General features: G+C 41.5%; 2 protein-coding genes across 7 annotated transcripts in view; both read right to left on the bottom strand.

Moving 5' to 3' along the window:
- Positions 1-7,771, bottom strand: part of LOC139765204 (protein disulfide-isomerase A4-like) — a 94,096-nt gene extending 86,325 nt beyond the window's left edge. Inside the window, exon 1 of the mRNA XM_071692506.1 lies at positions 7,555-7,771. Coding sequence (XP_071548607.1) covers positions 7,555-7,648 — 94 coding nt within the window. The 5' untranslated portion in view covers positions 7,649-7,771. The remainder of the gene's footprint in view (positions 1-7,554) is intronic.
- Positions 7,772-23,893: 16,122 nt separating this feature from the next.
- The window catches only part of LOC139765203 (uncharacterized), a 91,364-nt gene continuing 89,004 nt past the window's right edge, over positions 23,894-26,253 (bottom strand). For all 6 annotated transcript variants that reach the window (XM_071692502.1, XM_071692499.1, XM_071692500.1 and 3 more), the window contains one exon: positions 23,894-24,918. In XM_071692502.1, coding sequence (XP_071548603.1) covers positions 24,620-24,918 — 299 coding nt within the window. In that variant the 3' untranslated portion in view covers positions 23,894-24,619. The remainder of the gene's footprint in view (positions 24,919-26,253) is intronic.

Below are 26,253 nucleotides of genomic sequence, written 5' to 3'. Positions count from 1 at the left end.
TCCACACATCCTCTACCACTTCTGAAACCACACTGCTCTTCCCCAATCTGATGCTCTGTACATGTATGTGGGTATTCATGAAACTTGCAATAACATCCATTTTGCTTGTAATAATGATTAAGACTATAAATTTAGCATACTTTACAATGTCGTAATTCATTTACACTATCCAGTAAGTGCAGATTGATATATATACAAGGTTTCAAAACAAATACAAATTTCTTTGTGAACATTAGGTGTACTTTCATAAATTTGAATTGTTCTCTCAAGTAAGCATTCTTGTTTTACTGTGATATTTTCTGCTATAGAAAAAAGTATAAATGTTTAGATACCTTAGTGTCGCAAATGTATGGGATATATTATGTCTTTATTAGAAATCAAAATACTGAACTGATCAGTTATCATCTACTGTCTCATGTAATCTAATGGAATTATTAATATTCTTGACACAATTCTTTGAATTATCACCATGGAGCACAAGTGTCAGACATGTGCAAAATACTGTACATAATACAACCAGAAAGATTTCATGAGTCCCTCATGCTTGCTGGTCAGTTGTACAATCCTCAAATGGGAAGACTATTTGGGTACTGAATACTTTGCACAACAAGCAATAGGGTTTGACTAACTGTCTATCTCTCTCTCTTTAATACCCATTCCCTCCAGGAACTCCCTAAAGGGAATGGCAACAACAAGTCTCTAGCTGATGAAATCCAGAACCACTTTGACCTCTAGTGACTAAACACTGAAATAAGCATAAATTAGCTGAAATCAGTCAAAATGTACGAGAACAACACAGTACATGCCACCTAAATTGCCTAAGTAGTTTTCTGACAATCTGGTGAAACAAAAAAAATTTGTAGCCAAAGAAAATATATTCACTTTGCCTTTGTCAAATATTTTTCTCTTACAAGATTAAAGACATTAATAAATGAGAAACAATATAGGCTTTAATCAAAACATGTAGAAATAAAAAATTGTGATGGTAGCGTACTGGTATGAGTGATATGTGTCGAATTATCTCTCGAGCTGTAGTGTTATCACCTTATGCAGGGTTTTGGGTACTCGCTTCATATATTAGGATGACTTTCACCTTGTTCCACATAATTTCATTGCTCCTGAAGCCATTTCACTACTTTCATTATGACATTCCTTGCAATATATGTATTAACTATTGTATCACTAATCTCAGCCCATCCTCATTACTATCTCTGTAGTTAACTGATGCAATGATTAACTTGTTTTATTACTTATTCTGCTTCCACACATAGAAACAAAAAATCTAAAAACATGTGAAATGATAACATATGTCAACCTAGCCATCTCAACCCAGCTTTATTAGTGATGCAGGATTTATAAGACTTGCTGAATGATGATGAAAAGATAGTTGATAATTTTATCAGTGAGCTACATCTATGCCTCTATCCACAGGTGCACAAAGAATGCTCATGAATACATATCTATGAATTAATGCACAGTGTAAGAAAACTGAAACACACAGGCATAAAAATGCAAATGATTTGATGGAAACAAGAGACTGATAAGCAAGTTGCTTAATATAGCATATAGAGGTGGTAAAATAAAAAAAATCTATATAAAAATAATACATGTTATGAAAATTGCTTAATTTTCACTTGTATAATTATTGAATTGACCTTGATCATAACATAAAACATTATATAAAGTATTTCATTCAAAAAATATATCTATCAGCCTAGGAGGGCAAGTCATAGGGCAAACCTATTACCAAAATGCCTCATCGTAGAGTTCCAGCATGAAGTGATGGAGATACTTCTGTGTATGAATGATTGGTTTTACGAGTTTGTGTTTATGTGGCCTGTAACCATAAGTAAAATGGGAACCCAGAAGCCAGATGTTCCTCCCAGGCCCTACACACATATAAACCACCAATATGCTGACTCAGTTGTGATTACATAGCAGTTTCCACTGATAATGCATTGATTCAGATCTTCAGTGCATGTAGAATAATATTTTTTTTCTCACATGTTCCTGATTTCCCACATTAGTGCTTAAGTGCCAGGAATAAACAAAAAAAAAAAAAAAAAATTGCCTTATTTGCTAACATCCACACTCTAGTTGTCATGTATAATTCACCACGACCCAAGCCCCCTACCCATAACCAAACTTAACAGATCTTTCCATGGTTTCCCCTCACCCTTTCCCATACTCAGTGACAGCACACTGTCCCCTGTAAACACCAATGCTCCAATTCATGCTACCCTTACATATCCCACACCTTCCTCCATGTTCAGGATACAAAGCATCTTTCACTTCATTCTTCCACCTCCTTATCTGTTTCCCCTTTACTTTGTTCCTTCAACTTCTGACATGTATACCCTCTTAGTCACCCTTTCCTCACTCATCCTCTCCATTTGTCCATACAATTTCTCAATATCCTCTTAAGTTCTCTCATACATACTCCTATTACTACCACTCCTCTCTCCTGCCCAATCATTTCTTATTCGATCAACACTCCTATCACTACATAGTCAAACATTTCATTTCAAACATATTCACCCCATTCTTTACATTTTTGTCCAAAGCCCACATCAAGCATCCATAAAGCACAGATGGGTTTACTATACCACCAAATATAGAGGTCATGAAAGGAAGAATATTCCCATGTACAGGATCCCTACATGTCATACAATTATGCTAAGGGCAGGTGCAGAGGGCTAGAGAACTTCCCATTCTTGAATTCATTTTCTGGACGATGGAACATATATAATTATTCTAACAATGGAACAAGCCTAATTACATCAAACAAAAATGAAAATAAAAAAATATATGACAAACGAAAAAATATAGAGGTAGATGACATTTCATTCATAAAGCCAACTTACATTTTCCAGGTAACGTATAATATACAGATGGTTATTACCTACACACAGTCCTAGGAATGGTTTAAAATGCCAAAATGTACAGGGATAATGAAGTTATTCATGATTTAACAAAACTTCTGTAAGTATAATCAAACAAAAATACAAATCATATATAGGATATATATATCAATCATATATAGGCTGAAATCAGTAATGATACACTACTTAATACTTGTACATATCACAAAACTTGAAACCCGGGGGTTTTATCTTAATATAAAACTAAATTGAACCAAAACACTATACAAATAAGGTGACACCACTGCCTAGGAACATTTTTTTTTTTTTTTTTTTTTTTTTTTAGACTTTGTCGCTGTCTCCCGCGTTTGCGAGGTAGCGCAAGGAAACAGACGAAAGAAATGGCCCAACCCCCCCCATACACATGTACATACACACGTCCACACACGGAAATATACATACCTACACAGCTTTCCATGGTTTACCCCAGACGCTTCACATGCCTTGATTCAATCCACTGACAGCACGTCAGCCCCTGTATACCACATCGCTCCAATTCACTCTATTCCTTGCCCTCCTTTCACCCTCCTGCATGTTCAGGCCCCGATCACACAAAATCCTTTTCACTCCATCTTTCCACCTCCAATTTGGTCTCCCTCTTCTCCTCGTTCCCTCCACCTCCGACACATATATCCTCTTGGTCAATCTTTCCTCACTCATTCTCTCCATGTGCCCAAACCATTTCAAAACACCCTCTTCTGCTCTCTCAACCACGCTCTTTTTATTTCCACACATCTCTCTTACCCTTACGTTACTTACTCGATCAAACCACCTCACACCACACATTGTCCTCAAACATCTCATTTCCAGCACATCCATCCTCCTGCGCACAACTCTATCCATAGCCCACGCCTCGCAACCATACAACATTGTTGGAACTACTATTCCTTCAAACATACCCATTTTTGCTTTCCGGGATAATGTTCTCGACTTCCACACATTTTTCAAGGCTCCCAAAATTTTCGCCCCCTCCCCCACCCTATGATCCACTTCCGCTTCCATGGTTCCATCCGCTGACAGATCCACTCCCAGATATCTAAAACACTTCACTTCCTCCAGTTTTTCTCCATTCAAACTCACCTCCCAATTGACTTGACCCTCAACCCTACTGTACCTAATAACCTTGCTCTTATTCACATTTACTCTTAACTTTCTTCTTCCACACACTTTACCAAACTCCGTCACCAGCTTCTGCAGTTTCTCACATGAATCCGCCACCAGCGCTGTATCATCAGCGAACAACAACTGACTCACTTCCCAAGCTCTCTCATCCCCAACAGACTTCATACTTGCCCCTCTTTCCAAGACTCTTGCATTTACCTCCCTAACAACCCCATCCATAAACAAATTAAACAACCATGGAGACATCACACACCCCTGCCGCAAACCTACATTCACTGAGAACCAATCACTTTCCTCTCTTCCTACACGTACACATGCCTTACATCCTCGATAAAAACTTTTCACTGCTTCTAACAACTTGCCTCCCACACCATATATTCTTAATACCTTCCACAGAGCATCTCTATCAACTCTATCATATGCCTTCTCCAGATCCATAAATGCTATATACAAATCCATTTGCTTTTCTAAGTATTTCTCACATACATTCTTCAAAGCAAACACCTGATCCACACATCCTCTACCACTTCTGAAACCACACTGCTCTTCCCCAGTCTGATGCTCTGTACATGCCTTTACCCTCTCAATCAATACCCTCCCATATAATTTACCAGGAATACTCAACAAACTTATACCTCTGTAATTTGAGCACTCACTCTTATCCCCTTTGCCTTTGTACAATGGCACTATGCACGCATTCCGCCAATCCTCAGGCACCTCACCATGAGTCATACATACATTAAATAACCTTACCAACCAGTCAACAATACAGTCACCCCCTTTTTTAATAAATTCCACTGCAATACCATCCAAACCTGCTGCCTTGCCGGCTTTCATCTTCCGCAAAGCTTTTACTACCTCTTCTCTGTTTACCAAATCATTTTCCCTAACCCTCTCACTTTGCACACCACCTCGACCCAAACACCCTATATCTGCCACTCTGTCATCAGACACATTCAACAAACCTTCAAAATACTTATTCCATCTCCTTCTCACATCACCACTACTTGTTATCACCTCCCCATTTACGCCCTTCACTGAAGTTCCCATTTGCTCCCTTGTCTTACGCACCCTATTTACCTCCTTCCAGAACATCTTTTTATTCTCCCTAAAATTTACTGATAGTCTCTCACCCCAACTCTCATTTGCCCTTTTTTTCACCTCTTGCACCTTTCTCTTGACCTCCTGTCTCTTTCTTTTATACTTCTCCCACTCAATTGCATTTTTTCCCTGCAAAAATCGTCCAAATGCCTCTCTCTTCTCTTTCACTAATACTCTTACTTCTTCATCCCACCACTCACTACCCTTTCTAAACAGCCCACCTCCCACTCTTCTCATGCCACAAGCATCTTTTGCGCAATCCATCACTGATTCCCTAAATACATCCCATTCCTCCCCCACTCCCCTTACTTCCATTGTTCTCACCTTTTTCCATTGTGTACACAGTCTCTCCTGATACTTCTTCACACAGGTCTCCTTCCCAAGCTCACTTACTCTCAGCACCTTCTTCACCCCAACATTCACTCTTCTTTTCTGAAAACCCATACTAATCTTCACCTTAGCCTCCACAAGATAATGATCAGACATCCCTCCAGTTGCACCTCTCAGCACATTGACATCCAAAAGTCTCTCTTTCGCACGCCTGTCAATTAACACGTAATCCAATAACGCTCTCTGGCCATCTCTCCTACTTACATAAGTATACTTATGTATATCTCGCTTTTTAAACCAGGTATTCCCAATCATCAGTCCTTTTTCAGCACATAAATCTACAAGCTCTTCACCATTTCCATTTACAACACTGAACACCCCATGCATACCAATTATTCCCTCAACTGCCCCATTACTCACCTTTGCATTCAAATCACCCATCACTATAACCCGGTCTCGTGCATCAAAACCGCTAACACACTCATTTAGCTGCTCCCAAAACACTTGCCTCTCATGATCTTTCTTCTCATGCCCAGGTGCATATGCACCAATAATCACCCATCTCTCTCCATCAACTTTCAATTTCACCCATATTAATCGAGAATTTACTTTCTTACATTCTATCACATACTCCCACAACTCCTGTTTCAGGAGTATTGCTACTCCTTCCCTTGCTCTTGTCCTCTCACTAACCCCTGACTTCACTCCCCAGACATTTCCAAACCACTCTTCCCCTTTACCCTTGAGCTTCGTTTCACTCAGAGCCAAAACATCCAGGTTCCTTTCCTCAAACATACTACCTATCTCTCCTTTTTTCACATCTTGGTTACATCCACACACATTTAGGCACCCCACTCTGAGCCTTCGAGGAGGATGAGCACTCCCCGCGTGACTCCTTCTTCTGTTTCCCATTTTAGAAAGTTAATACAAGGAGGGGAGGATTTCCGGCCCCCCGCTCCCGTCCCCTCTAGTCGCTTTCTACGACATGCGAGGAATACGTGGGAAGTATTCTTTCACCCCTATCCCCAGGGATAATATACATATATATATACACACACACACACACACACACACACACGCACACACACACACACACACACACATACATATATATACATATGAAAAATGTAAGAAACAATTTAGAAAACAAACTTTTAGCTTGAAATGAATGAAAAAATGAACGTCACATAATGGTTCAACCTCTGGCTATGGAAAAGGAAATGTACAATTTATTCACACAAACGTCAATAGCAGTTCTCATCAATTTCACCACTGAATCAATAAGCTTCAATGTCTAAGCTGAGTAAAGGCCTAGGAACATGTCAGTAATAATATTTTTTTTTGCACTTACTGCTATCTTACCAACACAGACCTACATGTATTTTTCTCCTTATAGCATTCATTTCTTGGTTGTTTTATTATTCTTTTACAATATTTCAATTCATCAGAGAAACATCTTTCTAAGTAAACAATTTTGTCATTCAAGATTATTAGTTTTTGGAAGACTATTTAAAGAGTGCACAACACTAAAATATTTTTTTCCTTCTGCCAACAAATCTTCCCCGTCAATGTTCTATCAACAAATATGAAGACAGCTTTGACAATCTGCATGACACACACTCTACTATTCTGGTCCATTTTTCATGAATTTGCTGTACCAGAACAAGCTTCACCAAATGATGCAAGTCTTCACCTGTGTGCACCACAGTGTACATATATGACAATTACATCAAGACACTTAAGGCGTCCTTGATGTTCTTGCACTTAACATTTTATACATTGAATTCTGGGTTTAAAGTGCTTTTACACCACAATTTCCCATACTGAATCACAGTACTTAACCTTGTTACTAATAGAACAAATATATCAGGTATTCCATTCTCTCTGAATTCTATGGTGTACATTCCATTTTAAAATCCATGATATTGATACTTCTAAACACACTTTACCGAAATCTGTTCAGCCAAGTTTACATGAAAGACAACCCTAAAATAATCCCTTCAAAGTTGAAAAGCCGCCAATGTTCCAAAAGAACTACTGGAACCAAAATGTAGACAGGTTGTCATTAAGACATACATACCTCCATCGGGATCGAAAGTAATTTCTGGTTTTTGTTGTTCACTTTGGCCTGAGTAAAGGCCTACAAAAAAAAAGAATACAAAATAATAGTTCATTATCGTAATTCAACGTTATCTTCTACTGAACAACAAATTCCCGACCAACGACTCTCTTCTCCTCCCATGTAAACAACCTGTGCTGCCGGTGCCACTCAACCTACAAAGTTATCGTACCGCTCCAAAAAACTAACTACAAGATTTCGATTTTAAGATAGATAATACGAAAAAAATTAGATAAACTTCCTTCCTGATAACCTGTACAAGGTTTATATATATATATATATATATATATATATATATATATATATATATATATATATATATACATTTTTTTTTTTTTTGCTTTGTCGCTGTCTCCCGCGTTTGCGAGGTAGCGCAAGGAAACAGACGAAAGAAATGGCCCAACCCACCCCCATACGCATGTATATACATACGTCCACACACGCAAATATACATACCTACACAGCTTTCCATGGTTTACCCCAGACGCTTCACATGCCCTGATTCAATCCACTGACAGCACGTCAACCCCGGTATACCACATCGATCTAATTCACTCTATTCCTTGCCCTCCTTTCACCCTCCTGCATGTTCAGGCCCCGATCACACAAAATCTTTTTCACTCCATCTTTCCACCTCCAATTTGGTCTCCCACTTCTCCTCGTTCCCTCCACCTCCGACACATATATCCTCTTAGTCAATCTTTCCTCACTCATTCTCTCCATGTGCCCAAACCATTTCAAAACACCCTCTTCTGCTCTCTCAACCACGCTCTTTTTATTTCCACACATCTCTCTTACCCTTACGTTACTTACTCGATCAAACCACCTCACACCACACATTGCCCTCAAACATCTCATTTCCAGCACATCCATCCTCCTGCGCACAACTCTATCCATAGTCCACGCCTCGCAACCATACAACATTGTTGGAACCACTATTCCTTCAAACATACCCATTTTTGCTTTCCGAGATAATGTTCTCGACTTCCACACATTCTTCAAGGCTCCCAGGATTTTCGCCCCCTCCCCCACCCTATGATCCACTTCCGCTTCCATGGTTCCATCCGCTGCCAGATCCACTCCCAGATATCTAAAACACTTTACTTCCTCCAGTTTTTCTCCATTCAAACTTACCTCCCAATTGACTTGACTCTCAACCCTACTGTACCTAATAACCTTGCTCTTATTCACATTTACTCTTAACTTTCTTCTTTCACACACTTTACCAAGCTCAGTCACCAGCTTCTGCGGTTTCTCACATGAATCAGCCACCAGCGCTGTATCATCAGCGAACAACAACTGACTCACTTCCCAAGCTCTCTCATCCCCAACAGACTTCATACTTGCCCCTCTTTCCAAAACTCTTGCATTTACCTCCCTAACAACCCCATCCATAAACAAATTAAACAACCATGGAGATATCACACACCCCTGCTGCAAACCTACATTCACTGAGAACCAATCACTTTCCTCTCTTCCTACACGTACACATGCCTTACATCCTCGATAAAAACTTTTCACTGCTTCTAACAACTTGCCTCCCACACCATATATTCTTAATACCTTCCACAGAGCATCTCTCTCTCTATATATATATGTATATATATATATATTTTTCTTTGTCGCTGTCTCCCGCGTTAGCGAGGTAGCGCAAGGAAACAGACGAAAGAAGGGCCCCAACCCACCCACATACGCATGTATATACATACACGTCCACACACGCAAATATACATACCAATACATCTCAATGTATACATATATATACACACACAGACATATACATATATACACATGTACATAATTCATACTGTCTGCCTTTATTTATTCCCATCGCCACCTCGCCACACATGGAATAACAACCCCCTCCCCCCCCTCATGTGTGCGAGGTAGCGCTAGGAAAACACAGCAAAGGCCCCATTCGTTCAAACTCAGTCTCTAGCTGTCATGTAATAATGCACCGAAACCACAGCTCCCTTTCCACATCCAGGACCCACAAAACTTTCCATGGTTTACCCCAGACGCTTCACATGCCCTGGTTCAATCCATTGACAGCACGTCGACCCCGGTATACCACATCGTTCCAGTTCACTCTATTACTTGCACGCCTTTCACCCTCCTGCATGTTTAGGCCCCGATCACTCAAAATCTTTTTCACTCCATCTTTCCACCTCCAATTTGGTCTCCCACTTCTCCTCGTTCCCTCCATCTCTCACACATATATCCTCTTGGTTAATCTTTCCTCACTCATTCTCTCCATGTGACCAAACCATTTCAAAACACCCTCTTCTGCTCTCTCAACCACACTCTTTTTATTTCCACATATCTCTCTTACCCTTACATTACTTACTCGATCAAACCACCTCACACCACATATTGTCCTCAAACATCTCATTTCCAGCACATCCACCCTCCTGCGCACAACTCTATCCATAGCCCATGCCTCGCAACCATACAACATTGTTGTAACCACTATTCCTTCAAATATACCCATTTTTGCTTTCCGAGATAATGTTCTCGACTTCCAAGCATTCTTCAAGGCTCCCAGAATTTTCGCCCCCTCCCCCACCCTATGATTTACTTCCGCTTCCATGGTTCCATCCGCTGCCAGATCCACTCCCAGATATCTAAAACACTTTACTTCCTCCAGTTTTTCTCCATTCAAACTTACCTCGCAATTGACTTGACCCTCAACCCTACTGTACCTAATAACCTTGCTCTTATTCACATTTACTCTCAACTTTCTTCTTTCACACACTTTACCAAACTCAGTCACCAGCTTCTGCAGTTTCTCACGTGAATCAGCCACCAGCACTGTATCATCAGAGAACAACAACTGACTCACTTCCCAAGCTCTCTCATCCCCAACAGACTGCATACTTGCCCCTCTTTCCAAAACTCTTGCATTCACCTCCCTAACAACCCCATCCATAAACAAATTAAACAACCATGGAGACATCACACACCCCTGCCGCAAACCTACATTCACTGAGAACCAATCACTTTCTCTCTTCCTACACGTACACATGCCTTACATCCTCGATAAAAACTTTTCACTGCTTCTAACAACTTGCCTCCCACACCATATATTCTTAATAACTTCCACAGAGCATCTCTATCAACTCTATCATATGCCTTCTCCAGATCCATAAATGCTACATACAAATCCATTTGCTTTTCTAAGTATTTCTCACATACATTCTTCAAAGCAAACACCTGATCCACACATCCTCTACCACTTCTGAAACCACACTGCTCTTCCCCAATCTGATGCTCTGTACATGTATGTGGGTATTCATGAAACTTGCAATAACATCCATTTTGCTTGTAATAATGATTAAGACTATAAATTTAGCATACTTTACAATGTCGTAATTCATTTACACTATCCAGTAAGTGCAGATTGATATATATACAAGGTTTCAAAACAAATACAAATTTCTTTGTGAACATTAGGTGTACTTTCATAAATTTGAATTGTTCTCTCAAGTAAGCATTCTTGTTTTACTGTGATATTTTCTGCTATAGAAAAAAGTATAAATGTTTAGATACCTTAGTGTCGCAAATGTATGGGATATATTATGTCTTTATTAGAAATCAAAATACTGAACTGATCAGTTATCATCTACTGTCTCATGTAATCTAATGGAATTATTAATATTCTTGACACAATTCTTTGAATTATCACCATGGAGCACAAGTGTCAGACATGTGCAAAATACTGTACATAATACAACCAGAAAGATTTCATGAGTCCCTCATGCTTGCTGGTCAGTTGTACAATCCTCAAATGGGAAGACTATTTGGGTACTGAATACTTTGCACAACAAGCAATAGGGTTTGACTAACTGTCTATCTCTCTCTCTTTAATACCCATTCCCTCCAGGAACTCCCTAAAGGGAATGGCAACAACAAGTCTCTAGCTGATGAAATCCAGAACCACTTTGACCTCTAGTGACTAAACACTGAAATAAGCATAAATTAGCTGAAATCAGTCAAAATGTACGAGAACAACACAGTACATGCCACCTAAATTGCCTAAGTAGTTTTCTGACAATCTGGTGAAACAAAAAAAATTTGTAGCCAAAGAAAATATATTCACTTTGCCTTTGTCAAATATTTTTCTCTTACAAGATTAAAGACATTAATAAATGAGAAACAATATAGGCTTTAATCAAAACATGTAGAAATAAAAAATTGTGATGGTAGCGTACTGGTATGAGTGATATGTGTCGAATTATCTCTCGAGCTGTAGTGTTATCACCTTATGCAGGGTTTTGGGTACTCGCTTCATATATTAGGATGACTTTCACCTTGTTCCACATAATTTCATTGCTCCTGAAGCCATTTCACTACTTTCATTATGACATTCCTTGCAATATATGTATTAACTATTGTATCACTAATCTCAGCCCATCCTCATTACTATCTCTGTAGTTAACTGATGCAATGATTAACTTGTTTTATTACTTATTCTGCTTCCACACATAGAAACAAAAAATCTAAAAACATGTGAAATGATAACATATGTCAACCTAGCCATCTCAACCCAGCTTTATTAGTGATGCAGGATTTATAAGACTTGCTGAATGATGATGAAAAGATAGTTGATAATTTTATCAGTGAGCTACATCTATGCCTCTATCCACAGGTGCACAAAGAATGCTCATGAATACATATCTATGAATTAATGCACAGTGTAAGAAAACTGAAACACACAGGCATAAAAATGCAAATGATTTGATGGAAACAAGAGACTGATAAGCAAGTTGCTTAATATAGCATATAGAGGTGGTAAAATAAAAAAAATCTATATAAAAATAATACATGTTATGAAAATTGCTTAATTTTCACTTGTATAATTATTGAATTGACCTTGATCATAACATAAAACATTATATAAAGTATTTCATTCAAAAAATATATCTATCAGCCTAGGAGGGCAAGTCATAGGGCAAACCTATTACCAAAATGCCTCATCGTAGAGTTCCAGCATGAAGTGATGGAGATACTTCTGTGTATGAATGATTGGTTTTACGAGTTTGTGTTTATGTGGCCTGTAACCATAAGTAAAATGGGAACCCAGAAGCCAGATGTTCCTCCCAGGCCCTACACACATATAAACCACCAATATGCTGACTCAGTTGTGATTACATAGCAGTTTCCACTGATAATGCATTGATTCAGATCTTCAGTGCATGTAGAATAATATTTTTTTTCTCACATGTTCCTGATTTCCCACATTAGTGCTTAAGTGCCAGGAATAAACAAAAAAAAAAAAAAATTGCCTTATTTGCTAACATCCACACTCTAGTTGTCATGTATAATTCACCACGACCCAAGCCCCCCTACCCATAACCAAACTTAACAGATCTTTCCATGGTTTCCCCTCACCCTTTCCCATACTCAGTGACAGCACACTGTCCCCTGTAAACACCAATGCTCCAATTCATGCTACCCTTACATATCCCACACCTTCCTCCATGTTCAGGATACAAAGCATCTTTCACTTCATTCTTCCACCTCCTTATCTGTTTCCCCTTTACTTTGTTCCTTCAACTTCTGACATGTATACCCTCTTAGTCACCCTTTCCTCACTCATCCTCTCCATTTGTCCATACAATTTCTCAATATCCTCTTAAGTTCTCTCATACATACTCCTATTACTACCACTCCTCTCTCCTGCCCAATCATTTCTTATTCGATCAACACTCCTATCACTACATAGTCAAACATTTCATTTCAAACATATTCACCCCATTCTTTACATTTTTGTCCAAAGCCCACATCAAGCATCCATAAAGCACAGATGGGTTTACTATACCACCAAATATAGAGGTCATGAAAGGAAGAATATTCCCATGTACAGGATCCCTACATGTCATACAATTATGCTAAGGGCAGGTGCAGAGGGCTAGAGAACTTCCCATTCTTGAATTCATTTTCTGGACGATGGAACATATATAATTATTCTAACAATGGAACAAGCCTAATTACATCAAACAAAAATGAAAATAAAAAAATATATGACAAACGAAAAAATATAGAGGTAGATGACATTTCATTCATAAAGCCAACTTACATTTTCCAGGTAACGTATAATATACAGATGGTTATTACCTACACACAGTCCTAGGAATGGTTTAAAATGCCAAAATGTACAGGGATAATGAAGTTATTCATGATTTAACAAAACTTCTGTAAGTATAATCAAACAAAAATACAAATCATATATAGGATATATATATCAATCATATATAGGCTGAAATCAGTAATGATACACTACTTAATACTTGTACATATCACAAAACTTGAAACCCGGGGGTTTTATCTTAATATAAAACTAAATTGAACCAAAACACTATACAAATAAGGTGACACCACTGCCTAGGAACATTTTTTTTTTTTTTTTTTTTTTTTTTTTAGACTTTGTCGCTGTCTCCCGCGTTTGCGAGGTAGCGCAAGGAAACAGACGAAAGAAATGGCCCAACCCCCCCCATACACATGTACATACACACGTCCACACACGGAAATATACATACCTACACAGCTTTCCATGGTTTACCCCAGACGCTTCACATGCCTTGATTCAATCCACTGACAGCACGTCAACCCCTGTATACCACATCGCTCCAATTCACTCTATTCCTTGCCCTCCTTTCACCCTCCTGCATGTTCAGGCCCCGATCACACAAAATCCTTTTCACTCCATCTTTCCACCTCCAATTTGGTCTCCCTCTTCTCCTCGTTCCCTCCACCTCCGACACATATATCCTCTTGGTCAATCTTTCCTCACTCATTCTCTCCATGTGCCCAAACCATTTCAAAACACCCTCTTCTGCTCTCTCAACCACGCTCTTTTTATTTCCACACATCTCTCTTACCCTTACGTTACTTACTCGATCAAACCACCTCACACCACACATTGTCCTCAAACATCTCATTTCCAGCACATCCATCCTCCTGCGCACAACTCTATCCATAGCCCACGCCTCGCAACCATACAACATTGTTGGAACTACTATTCCTTCAAACATACCCATTTTTGCTTTCCGGGATAATGTTCTCGACTTCCACACATTTTTCAAGGCTCCCAAAATTTTCGCCCCCTCCCCCACCCTATGATCCACTTCCGCTTCCATGGTTCCATCCGCTGACAGATCCACTCCCAGATATCTAAAACACTTCACTTCCTCCAGTTTTTCTCCATTCAAACTCACCTCCCAATTGACTTGACCCTCAACCCTACTGTACCTAATAACCTTGCTCTTATTCACATTTACTCTTAACTTTCTTCTTCCACACACTTTACCAAACTCCGTCACCAGCTTCTGCAGTTTCTCACATGAATCCGCCACCAGCGCTGTATCATCAGCGAACAACAACTGACTCACTTCCCAAGCTCTCTCATCCCCAACAGACTTCATACTTGCCCCTCTTTCCAAGACTCTTGCATTTACCTCCCTAACAACCCCATCCATAAACAAATTAAACAACCATGGAGACATCACACACCCCTGCCGCAAACCTACATTCACTGAGAACCAATCACTTTCCTCTCTTCCTACACGTACACATGCCTTACATCCTCGATAAAAACTTTTCACTGCTTCTAACAACTTGCCTCCCACACCATATATTCTTAATACCTTCCACAGAGCATCTCTATCAACTCTATCATATGCCTTCTCCAGATCCATAAATGCTATATACAAATCCATTTGCTTTTCTAAGTATTTCTCACATACATTCTTCAAAGCAAACACCTGATCCACACATCCTCTACCACTTCTGAAACCACACTGCTCTTCCCCAGTCTGATGCTCTGTACATGCCTTTACCCTCTCAATCAATACCCTCCCATATAATTTACCAGGAATACTCAACAAACTTATACCTCTGTAATTTGAGCACTCACTCTTATCCCCTTTGCCTTTGTACAATGGCACTATGCACGCATTCCGCCAATCCTCAGGCACCTCACCATGAGTCATACATACATTAAATAACCTTACCAACCAGTCAACAATACAGTCACCCCCTTTTTTAATAAATTCCACTGCAATACCATCCAAACCTGCTGCCTTGCCGGCTTTCATCTTCCGCAAAGCTTTTACTACCTCTTCTCTGTTTACCAAATCATTTTCCCTAACCCTCTCACTTTGCACACCACCTCGACCCAAACACCCTATATCTGCCACTCTGTCATCAGACACATTCAACAAACCTTCAAAATACTTATTCCATCTCCTTCTCACATCACCACTACTTGTTATCACCTCCCCATTTACGCCCTTCACTGAAGTTCCCATTTGCTCCCTTGTCTTACGCACCCTATTTACCTCCTTCCAGAACATCTTTTTATTCTCCCTAAAATTTACTGATAGTCTCTCACCCCAACTCTCATTTGCCCTTTTTTTCACCTCTTGCACCTTTCTCTTGACCTCCTGTCTCTTTCTTTTATACTTCTCCCACTCAATTGCATTTTTTCCCTGCAAAAATCGTCCAAATGCCTCTCTCTTCTCTTTCACTAATACTCTTACTTCTTCATCCCACCACTCACTACCCTTTCTAAACAGCCCACCTCCCACTCTTCTCATGCCACAAGCATCTTTTGCGCAATCCATCACTGATTCCCTAAATACATCCCATTCCTCCCCCACTCCCCTTACTTCCATTGTTCTCACCTTTTTCCATTGTGTACACAGTCTCTCCTGATACTTCTTCACACAGGTCTCCTTCCCAAGCTCACTTACTCTCAGCACCTTCTTCACCCCAACATTCACTCTTCTTTTCTGAAAACCCATACTAATCTTCACCTTAGCCTCCACAAGATAATGATCAGACATCCCTCCAGTTGCACCTCTCAGCACATTGACATCCAAAAGTCTCTCTTTCGCACGCCTGTCAATTAACACGTAATCCAATAACGCTCTCTGGCCATCTCTCCTACTTACATAAGTATACTTATGTATATCTCGCTTTTTAAACCAGGTATTCCCAATCATCAGTCCTTTTTCAGCACATAAATCTACAAGCTCTTCACCATTTCCATTTACAACACTGAACACCCCATGCATACCAATTATTCCCTCAACTGCCCCATTACTCACCTTTGCATTCAAATCACCCATCACTATAACCCGGTCTCGTGCATCAAAACCGCTAACACACTCATTTAGCTGCTCCCAAAACACTTGCCTCTCATGATCTTTCTTCTCATGCCCAGGTGCATATGCACCAATAATCACCCATCTCTCTCCATCAACTTTCAATTTCACCCATATTAATCGAGAATTTACTTTCTTACATTCTATCACATACTCCCACAACTCCTGTTTCAGGAGTATTGCTACTCCTTCCCTTGCTCTTGTCCTCTCACTAACCCCTGACTTCACTCCCCAGACATTTCCAAACCACTCTTCCCCTTTACCCTTGAGCTTCGTTTCACTCAGAGCCAAAACATCCAGGTTCCTTTCCTCAAACATACTACCTATCTCTCCTTTTTTCACATCTTGGTTACATCCACACACATTTAGGCACCCCACTCTGAGCCTTCGAGGAGGATGAGCACTCCCCGCGTGACTCCTTCTTCTGTTTCCCATTTTAGAAAGTTAATACAAGGAGGGGAGGATTTCCGGCCCCCCGCTCCCGTCCCCTCTAGTCGCTTTCTACGACATGCGAGGAATACGTGGGAAGTATTCTTTCACCCCTATCCCCAGGGATAATATACATATATATATACACACACACACACACACACACACACACACGCACACACACACACACACACACACATACATATATATACATATGAAAAATGTAAGAAACAATTTAGAAAACAAACTTTTAGCTTGAAATGAATGAAAAAATGAACGTCACATAATGGTTCAACCTCTGGCTATGGAAAAGGAAATGTACAATTTATTCACACAAACGTCAATAGCAGTTCTCATCAATTTCACCACTGAATCAATAAGCTTCAATGTCTAAGCTGAGTAAAGGCCTAGGAACATGTCAGTAATAATATTTTTTTTTGCACTTACTGCTATCTTACCAACACAGACCTACATGTATTTTTCTCCTTATAGCATTCATTTCTTGGTTGTTTTATTATTCTTTTACAATATTTCAATTCATCAGAGAAACATCTTTCTAAGTAAACAATTTTGTCATTCAAGATTATTAGTTTTTGGAAGACTATTTAAAGAGTGCACAACACTAAAATATTTTTTTCCTTCTGCCAACAAATCTTCCCCGTCAATGTTCTATCAACAAATATGAAGACAGCTTTGACAATCTGCATGACACACACTCTACTATTCTGGTCCATTTTTCATGAATTTGCTGTACCAGAACAAGCTTCACCAAATGATGCAAGTCTTCACCTGTGTGCACCACAGTGTACATATATGACAATTACATCAAGACACTTAAGGCGTCCTTGATGTTCTTGCACTTAACATTTTATACATTGAATTCTGGGTTTAAAGTGCTTTTACACCACAATTTCCCATACTGAATCACAGTACTTAACCTTGTTACTAATAGAACAAATATATCAGGTATTCCATTCTCTCTGAATTCTATGGTGTACATTCCATTTTAAAATCCATGATATTGATACTTCTAAACACACTTTACCGAAATCTGTTCAGCCAAGTTTACATGAAAGACAACCCTAAAATAATCCCTTCAAAGTTGAAAAGCCGCCAATGTTCCAAAAGAACTACTGGAACCAAAATGTAGACAGGTTGTCATTAAGACATACATACCTCCATCGGGATCGAAAGTAATTTCTGGTTTTTGTTGTTCACTTTGGCCTGAGTAAAGGCCTACAAAAAAAAAGAATATAAAATAATAGTTCATTATCGTAATTCAACGTTATCTTCTACTGAACAACAAATTCCCGACCAACGACTCTCTTCTCCTCCCATGTAAACAACCTGTGCTGCCGGTGCCACTCAACCTACAAAGTTATCGTACCGCTCCAAAAAACTAACTACAAGATTTCGATTTTAAGATAGATAATACGAAAAAAATTAGATAAACTTCCTTCCTGATAACCTGTACAAGGTTTATATATATATATATATATATATATATATATATATATATATATATATATATATATACATTTTTTTTTTTTTTGCTTTGTCGCTGTCTCCCGCGTTTGCGAGGTAGCGCAAGGAAACAGACGAAAGAAATGGCCCAACCCACCCCCATACGCATGTATATACATACGTCCACACACGCAAATATACATACCTACACAGCTTTCCATGGTTTACCCCAGACGCTTCACATGCCCTGATTCAATCCACTGACAGCACGTCAACCCCGGTATACCACATCGATCTAATTCACTCTATTCCTTGCCCTCCTTTCACCCTCCTGCATGTTCAGGCCCCGATCACACAAAATCTTTTTCACTCCATCTTTCCACCTCCAATTTGGTCTCCCACTTCTCCTCGTTCCCTCCACCTCCGACACATATATCCTCTTAGTCAATCTTTCCTCACTCATTCTCTCCATGTGCCCAAACCATTTCAAAACACCCTCTTCTGCTCTCTCAACCACGCTCTTTTTATTTCCACACATCTCTCTTACCCTTACGTTACTTACTCGATCAAACCACCTCACACCACACATTGCCCTCAAACATCTCATTTCCAGCACATCCATCCTCCTGCGCACAACTCTATCCATAGTCCACGCCTCGCAACCATACAACATTGTTGGAACCACTATTCCTTCAAACATACCCATTTTTGCTTTCCGAGATAATGTTCTCGACTTCCACACATTCTTCAAGGCTCCCAGGATTTTCGCCCCCTCCCCCACCCTATGATCCACTTCCGCTTCCATGGTTCCATCCGCTGCCAGATCCACTCCCAGATATCTAAAACACTTTACTTCCTCCAGTTTTTCTCCATTCAAACTTACCTCCCAATTGACTTGACTCTCAACCCTACTGTACCTAATAACCTTGCTCTTATTCACATTTACTCTTAACTTTCTTCTTTCACACACTTTACCAAGCTCAGTCACCAGCTTCTGCGGTTTCTCACATGAATCAGCCACCAGCGCTGTATCATCAGCGAACAACAACTGACTCACTTCCCAAGCTCTCTCATCCCCAACAGACTTCATACTTGCCCCTCTTTCCAAAACTCTTGCATTTACCTCCCTAACAACCCCATCCATAAACAAATTAAACAACCATGGAGATATCACACACCCCTGCTGCAAACCTACATTCACTGAGAACCAATCACTTTCCTCTCTTCCTACACGTACACATGCCTTACATCCTCGATAAAAACTTTTCACTGCTTCTAACAACTTGCCTCCCACACCATATATTCTTAATACCTTCCACAGAGCATCTCTCTCTATATATATATATGTATATATATATATATATATTTTTCTTTGTCGCTGTCTCCCGCGTTAGCGAGGTAGCGCAAGGAAACAGACGAAAGAAGGGCCCCAACCCACCCACATACGCATGTATATACATACACGTCCACACACGCAAATATACATACCAATACATCTCAATGTATACATATATATACACACACAGACATATACATATATACACATGTACATAATTCATACTGTCTGCCTTTATTTATTCCCATCGCCACCTCGCCACACATGGAATAACAACCCCCTCCCCCCCTCATGTGTGCGAGGTAGCGCTAGGAAAACACAGCAAAGGCCCCATTCGTTCACACTCAGTCTCTAGCTGTCATGTAATAATGCACCGAAACCACAGCTCCCTTTCCACATCCAGGACCCACAAAACTTTCCATGGTTTACCCCAGACGCTTCACATGCCCTGGTTCAATCCATTGACAGCACGTCGACCCCGGTATACCACATCGTTCCAGTTCACTCTATTACTTGCACGCCTTTCACCCTCCTGCATGTTTAGGCCCCGATCACTCAAAATCTTTTTCACTCCATCTTTCCACCTCCAATTTGGTCTCCCACTTCTCCTCGTTCCCTCCATCTCTCACACATATATCCTCTTGGTTAATCTTTCCTCACTCATTCTCTCCATGTGACCAAACCATTTCAAAACACCCTCTTCTGCTCTCTCAACCACACTCTTTTTATTTCCACATATCTCTCTTACCCTTACATTACTTACTCGATCAAACCACCTCACACCACATATTGTCCTCAAACATCTCATTTCCAGCACATCCACCCTCCTGCGCACAACTCTATCCATAGCCCATGCCTCGCAACCATACAACATTGTTGTAACCACTATTCCTTCAAATATACCCATTTTTGCTTTCCGAGATAATGTTCTCGACTTCCAAGCATTCTTCAAGGCTCCCAGAATTTTCGCCCCCTCCCCCACCCTATGATTTACTTCCGCTTCCATGGTTCCATCCGCTGCCAGATCCACTCCCAGATATCTAAAACACTTTACTTCCTCCAGTTTTTCTCCATTCAAACTTACCTCGCAATTGACTTGACCCTCAACCCTACTGTACCTAATAACCTTGCTCTTATTCACATTTACTCTCAACTTTCTTCTTTCACACACTTTACCAAACTCAGTCACCAGCTTCTGCAGTTTCTCACGTGAATCAGCCACCAGCACTGTATCATCAGAGAACAACAACTGACTCACTTCCCAAGCTCTCTCATCCCCAACAGACTGCATACTTGCCCCTCTTTCCAAAACTCTTGCATTCACCTCCCTAACAACCCCATCCATAAACAAATTAAACCGTCATGGAGACATCACACCCCTGCCGCAAACTTACATTCACTGAGAACCAACCACTTTCCTCTCTTCCTACACGCGGATTTTGCTCTGCGTTTTAGGTGCATATCCAAGCTGGGTTGGTAGTACCCTAAGCCGTTATTTGTCCCGCATCTCCACCCAACACTGGTCCTTTCGGGGCTGACCATCTAGCGACCTCCGTATCAGCAATCCACACCCTGTAATTACTCTCCCTGCTATCCAGTACTTTGTACCCAGTGTAAGGAATCGCCCCTTCATCGGCTGCCCTTAGTGTCAATTCGCCAAGGTCCTCAAAGGTATATCCCTTGGGCTCCAGTTCTCCACGGTATAATTCTTCCGACACGAGACTTCGCTCCCAGAGTCCAGGCTGGACCAAACATCCGTTCCTCCCATTCGTACATTCATAGGTAGCCTTTGAACGGCCAATCAGTTTAACATCCTTACAGATCAGCACCTTTGAGCCTCCTGATCTCTCCCCTAATGGTGGGCTCTTCTCAACATAGTTGCTTCGTTTTCCGCCGGTTTTTATAATGTTGCACTTCCCTTAGTGGCCTTGTGGTGTCCCTCCTGAGACAGTATTGTTGATAGGCAGGGATGGTCCTGTTCGTTCGCCACGTCTGATCTCTCGTCCATTCCTCCACTGTGCCTTGTATCCCACACTCAAAGCACCGACTAGACAAAGGGGCCGCTCTCCCACTATATCCCTCCTCGCCCCTGTATTCCCAGCGGCCCGTGTCTTCCTCACTTCCACCCTTAAGTTTTGCAGGCTTATCTGCAAGTCACGGATCTGTTGGCGCGCTTCCTTTACTTCACTTCGTAAACTGTCTACTGTCAGTCCTTCCCTGGGCCTTTCCAGCCTCCTGTCTTGGAGTTGCCTGTCCTACAATCTTTTTCTCGAATTTCTAGCTGGGGCGGCCCTTCCCTAAGCTTGTCCACATTTTTAACCTTGCCTGATAATGTGTCATAAGTCGCCTGAGGATGATTATGTTAGAGTTGTCGAGTCTCATACCAAATCCAAGAGTTCTTGAGACCCATCACGAACCTTTTGTTCAAACTCGGTACCTCCTGAGTCCACGCCATCCCCTTATGTTGACATAGCTCCAAGGCTATCTCTTCTGACTCGTGGCATTTTCTATGACACCCCTTCGAATAACCTTACGCGTGGCTGGCCCTTCAAGTAACATACATATATAAGATACAGCCTTGTGACCTGTGTAGCCTAACATCTCTAAATGTATGCTTGGCAACCTGATCCACCCCCCCCCCCCCCCATATACCTAAAATCAGCCAAAGTTAAAAGGTAGCGGGGAGGGTGAGGGAGGAGGAACAGTGGCATGGACGGTCAAGTGGAACGTCTGATCCCGGCAGAATCTGAACGACGAGAGCCGGGCGGCAGTCGTCGTGCCGCGGGACCTACGGAAGGAAACCTACGGAGCGCCGGGACGACTCGGTCAGGAACGATGGGGCCAGTGTCTCTGTGCAACATGAGTTAGAGAGGACCAGGTTGTGAGGCGTGGGCTATAGATAGGGTTGTGCGAAGTAGGGTGGATGTATTGGAAATGAAATGTTTGAGGACAATATGTGGTGTGAGGTGGTTTGATCGAGTAAGTAATGAAAGGGTAAGAGAGATGTGTGGTAATAAAAAGAGGGTGTTTTAAGATGCTTTGGTCACATGGACAGAATGAGTGAGGAAAGGTTGACAAAGAGGATATATGTGTCAGAGGTGGAGAGAAGGAGAAGTGGGAGACCAAAGTGGAGGTGGAGGGATGGAGTGAAAAAGATTCTGAGTGAACGGTGCCTGAACATGCAGGAGGGTGAGAGACGTGCAAGGAATATAGCGAATTCGAGCGATGTGGTATACAGGGGTCGACGTGCAGTCAATGGACTGAACCATGGCATGTGAAGCGTCTGGGATAAACTATGGAAAGGTCTGTGAGGCCTGGATGTGGAAAGGGAGCTGTGGTTTCGGTTCCATCCGCGTTAGCGAGGTAGCGCAAGGAAATAAACGAAAGAATGGCCCAAACCCACCCACATACAAAGGTATATACATAAACGCCCACACACCTACATATACATTTCAACGTATACATACACAGACATATAAATATATACACATGTACATATCCATACTTGCTGCCTTCATCCATTCTCCTTGCCACCCTGCCACACACGAAATAGCATCCCCTCCCCTTCCGGCGTTCTTCGTCTGTTTCCTGGCTCTACCTCGCTGACGCGGGAAACGGCGATCAAGTATTATCATAATAATAATAATAATAATAATAATAATAATAATAATAATAATAATGATAATTTAATAATAATAATGATAGATAACATTGTATTATTATTACTATCATCATTATTGTCATCATCTTGAGATAGTGGAGAAATGATACTTCCCAAATATTTTTCCTGCGTGTGAACTAAGAGGGACAGGACATAAGAACAAGTGTAATATAGACATTAGTACAGTGGTAACATCAGGATGCCGCTGTAACATATGGTATGTTGGAGAGTCAGTTGGAAATCTTCTTTATACATATTTTATTACAATTAAAAGTCTATACAATAGGGACGACCATATGGTATAAAAGAAAGATGGAACAATATACAGATTGGAAAAATTATTTGAAGCCTTTTATGTTGGCTAATATAACATATACAGTATTACAGAAATGTATTATTGATACAGCAACATATGTATAAATCATATATACTTATAGCTGATGTATGTCTTACACAAGACTCAAACAAGTGATGAGGATATCTGGTGAAGTCTTTATATACAAACAATGGTTGGAACCTCTCTACATGCTTCTGAGTCGTCACCTGTGTTTGCAGACAGTTGGTCTGTCTGTCTCGTTTGTGTAACTTCCATAATGACTGTGAAATAAACATAATGAAGTAAATCTTCATCATCTTTTGAAGGCAATGTCCCTGTGACATATCCCTCTCAGTCACACAAGTAGGAAAGAAGGTTCTAGGTTAACATTGACTATTACTGGATAATAGTTATGGTCCTACCCTCTTTCATAACATCAGAGATTATTACTTCTGATGACATCTACATATTACAAAAATATACGTACCAGTATTTGTCAGTTGAGAAAAATCGTTGAAACACCTACAGAAAAGACCTATGTATCTAACACCTGTTACAGGTAACTGGGATCACAGTCAAGGCGCACGGGGGAGGCAGGTTAGGCTCTGCCCACAAGGGAAGGCAGGCTATACAAGGCCCACAGGGGAGGCAGGTTAGTCCAAGCTGAAGAAAGGGAAGTAAGGTCGCAGGCTCTTGAAAAAATGTGGCGGGAGGTGGGCCAGCTTCCTGCCCTTCTCGTAGCCGAGGATGATCTGGGCGTGGTCGAAGGTGTCGAAGTACAGTTCATTTTGGACAACGTGGTGGGCGTGTAGCGGGGCCACCAAGACCACGTTGCCAAAGTAAGCATGTTCTCGTTCTGCTTTGCTCGCTGGGAATGGTTGGGTGAAGAACCTGAGAGTTGCTATGGGCACCTCATTCCCCGGACCAAATGAAAAGAGAGGCTCACGGATTCCTGCAAATAAAATAGGAGTTGTGAGAGTCAGGTCTGTGTGGATTATCAATGTTACGAAGGTAAACCTGGAACACTACCATATCACCTGACGACTCCAGCACAACGGCCTGGAAACCATGCAGGTGGGTGAGAGGTGAGAGTAGGAAAGGCAGGTGGGTGAAAGGTGAGTGTAGGAGAGGCAGGTGGGTGAGAAGTGAGTGTAGGAAAGGCAGGTGGGTGAGAAGTGAATGTAGGAAAGGCAGGTGGGTGAGAAGTGAGTGTAGGAGAGACAGGTGATTGAGAGGTGAGTGTAGGAGAGGCAGTTGGGTGAGAGGTGAGTGTAGGACAGACAGGTAAGTGAGAGGTGAGTGTAGGAGAGGTAGGTGGGTGAGAGGTGAGTGTAGGAGAGGCAGGTGGGTGAGGGGTGAGTGTAGGAGAGACAGGTGAGTGAGAGGTGAGTGTAGGAGAAGCAGGTGGGTGAGAAGTGAATGTAGGAAAGGCAGGTGGGTGAAAGGTGAGTGTAGGAGAGGCAGGTGGGTGAGTGGTGAGTGTAGGAGAGACAGGTGAGTGAGAGGTGAGTGTAGGAGAAGCAGGTGGGTGAGAAGTGAATGTAGGAAAGGCAGGTGGGTGAAAGGTGAGTGTAGGAGAGACAGGTGAGTGAGAGGTGAATGTAGGAGAGGCAGGTGGGTTAGTGTAGGAGAGGCAGGTGGGTGAGAGGTGAGTGTAGGAGAGGCAGGTGGGTGAGAAGTGAATGTAGGAAAGGTAGGTGGGTGAAAGGTGAGTGTAGGAGAGGCAGGTGGGTGAGAGGTGAGAGTAGGAAAGGCAGGTGGGTGAAAGGTGAGTATAGGAGAGGCAGGTGGGTGAGAGGTGAGAGTAGGAAAGGCAGGTGGGTGAAAGGTGAGTGTAGGAGAGGCAGGTGGGTGAGAGGTGAGAGTAGGAAAGGCAGGTGGGTGAAAGGTGAGTGTAGGAGAGGCAGGTGGGTGAGAGGTGAGAGTAGGAAAGGCAGGTGGGTGAAAGGTGAGTTTAGGAGAGGCAGGTGGGTGAGAGGTGAGAGTAGGAAAGGCAGGTGAGTGAGAGGTGAGTGTAGGAGAGGCAGGTGGGTGAAAGGTGAGAGTAGGAAAGGCAGGTGGGTGAGAGGTGAGTGTAGGAGAGGCAGGTGGGTGAGAAGTGAATGTAGGAAAGGCAGGTGGGTGAGAGGTGAGTGTAGGAGAGACAGGTGAGTGAGAGGTGAATGTAGGAGAGGCAGGTGGGTTAGTGTAGGAGAGGCAGGTGGGTGAGAGGTGAGTGTAGGAGAGGCAGGTGGGTGAGAAGTGAATGTAGGAAAGGTAGGTGGGTGAGAGGTGAGTGTAGGAGAGG

Source organism: Panulirus ornatus, chromosome 53 (assembly GCF_036320965.1).
Source record: "Panulirus ornatus isolate Po-2019 chromosome 53, ASM3632096v1, whole genome shotgun sequence".
Classification (NCBI taxonomy): domain Eukaryota; kingdom Metazoa; phylum Arthropoda; class Malacostraca; order Decapoda; family Palinuridae; genus Panulirus; species Panulirus ornatus.
The sequence above is the reverse complement of the archived record's forward strand: the minus strand, read 5'-3'. Positions and strand labels throughout refer to the sequence as shown.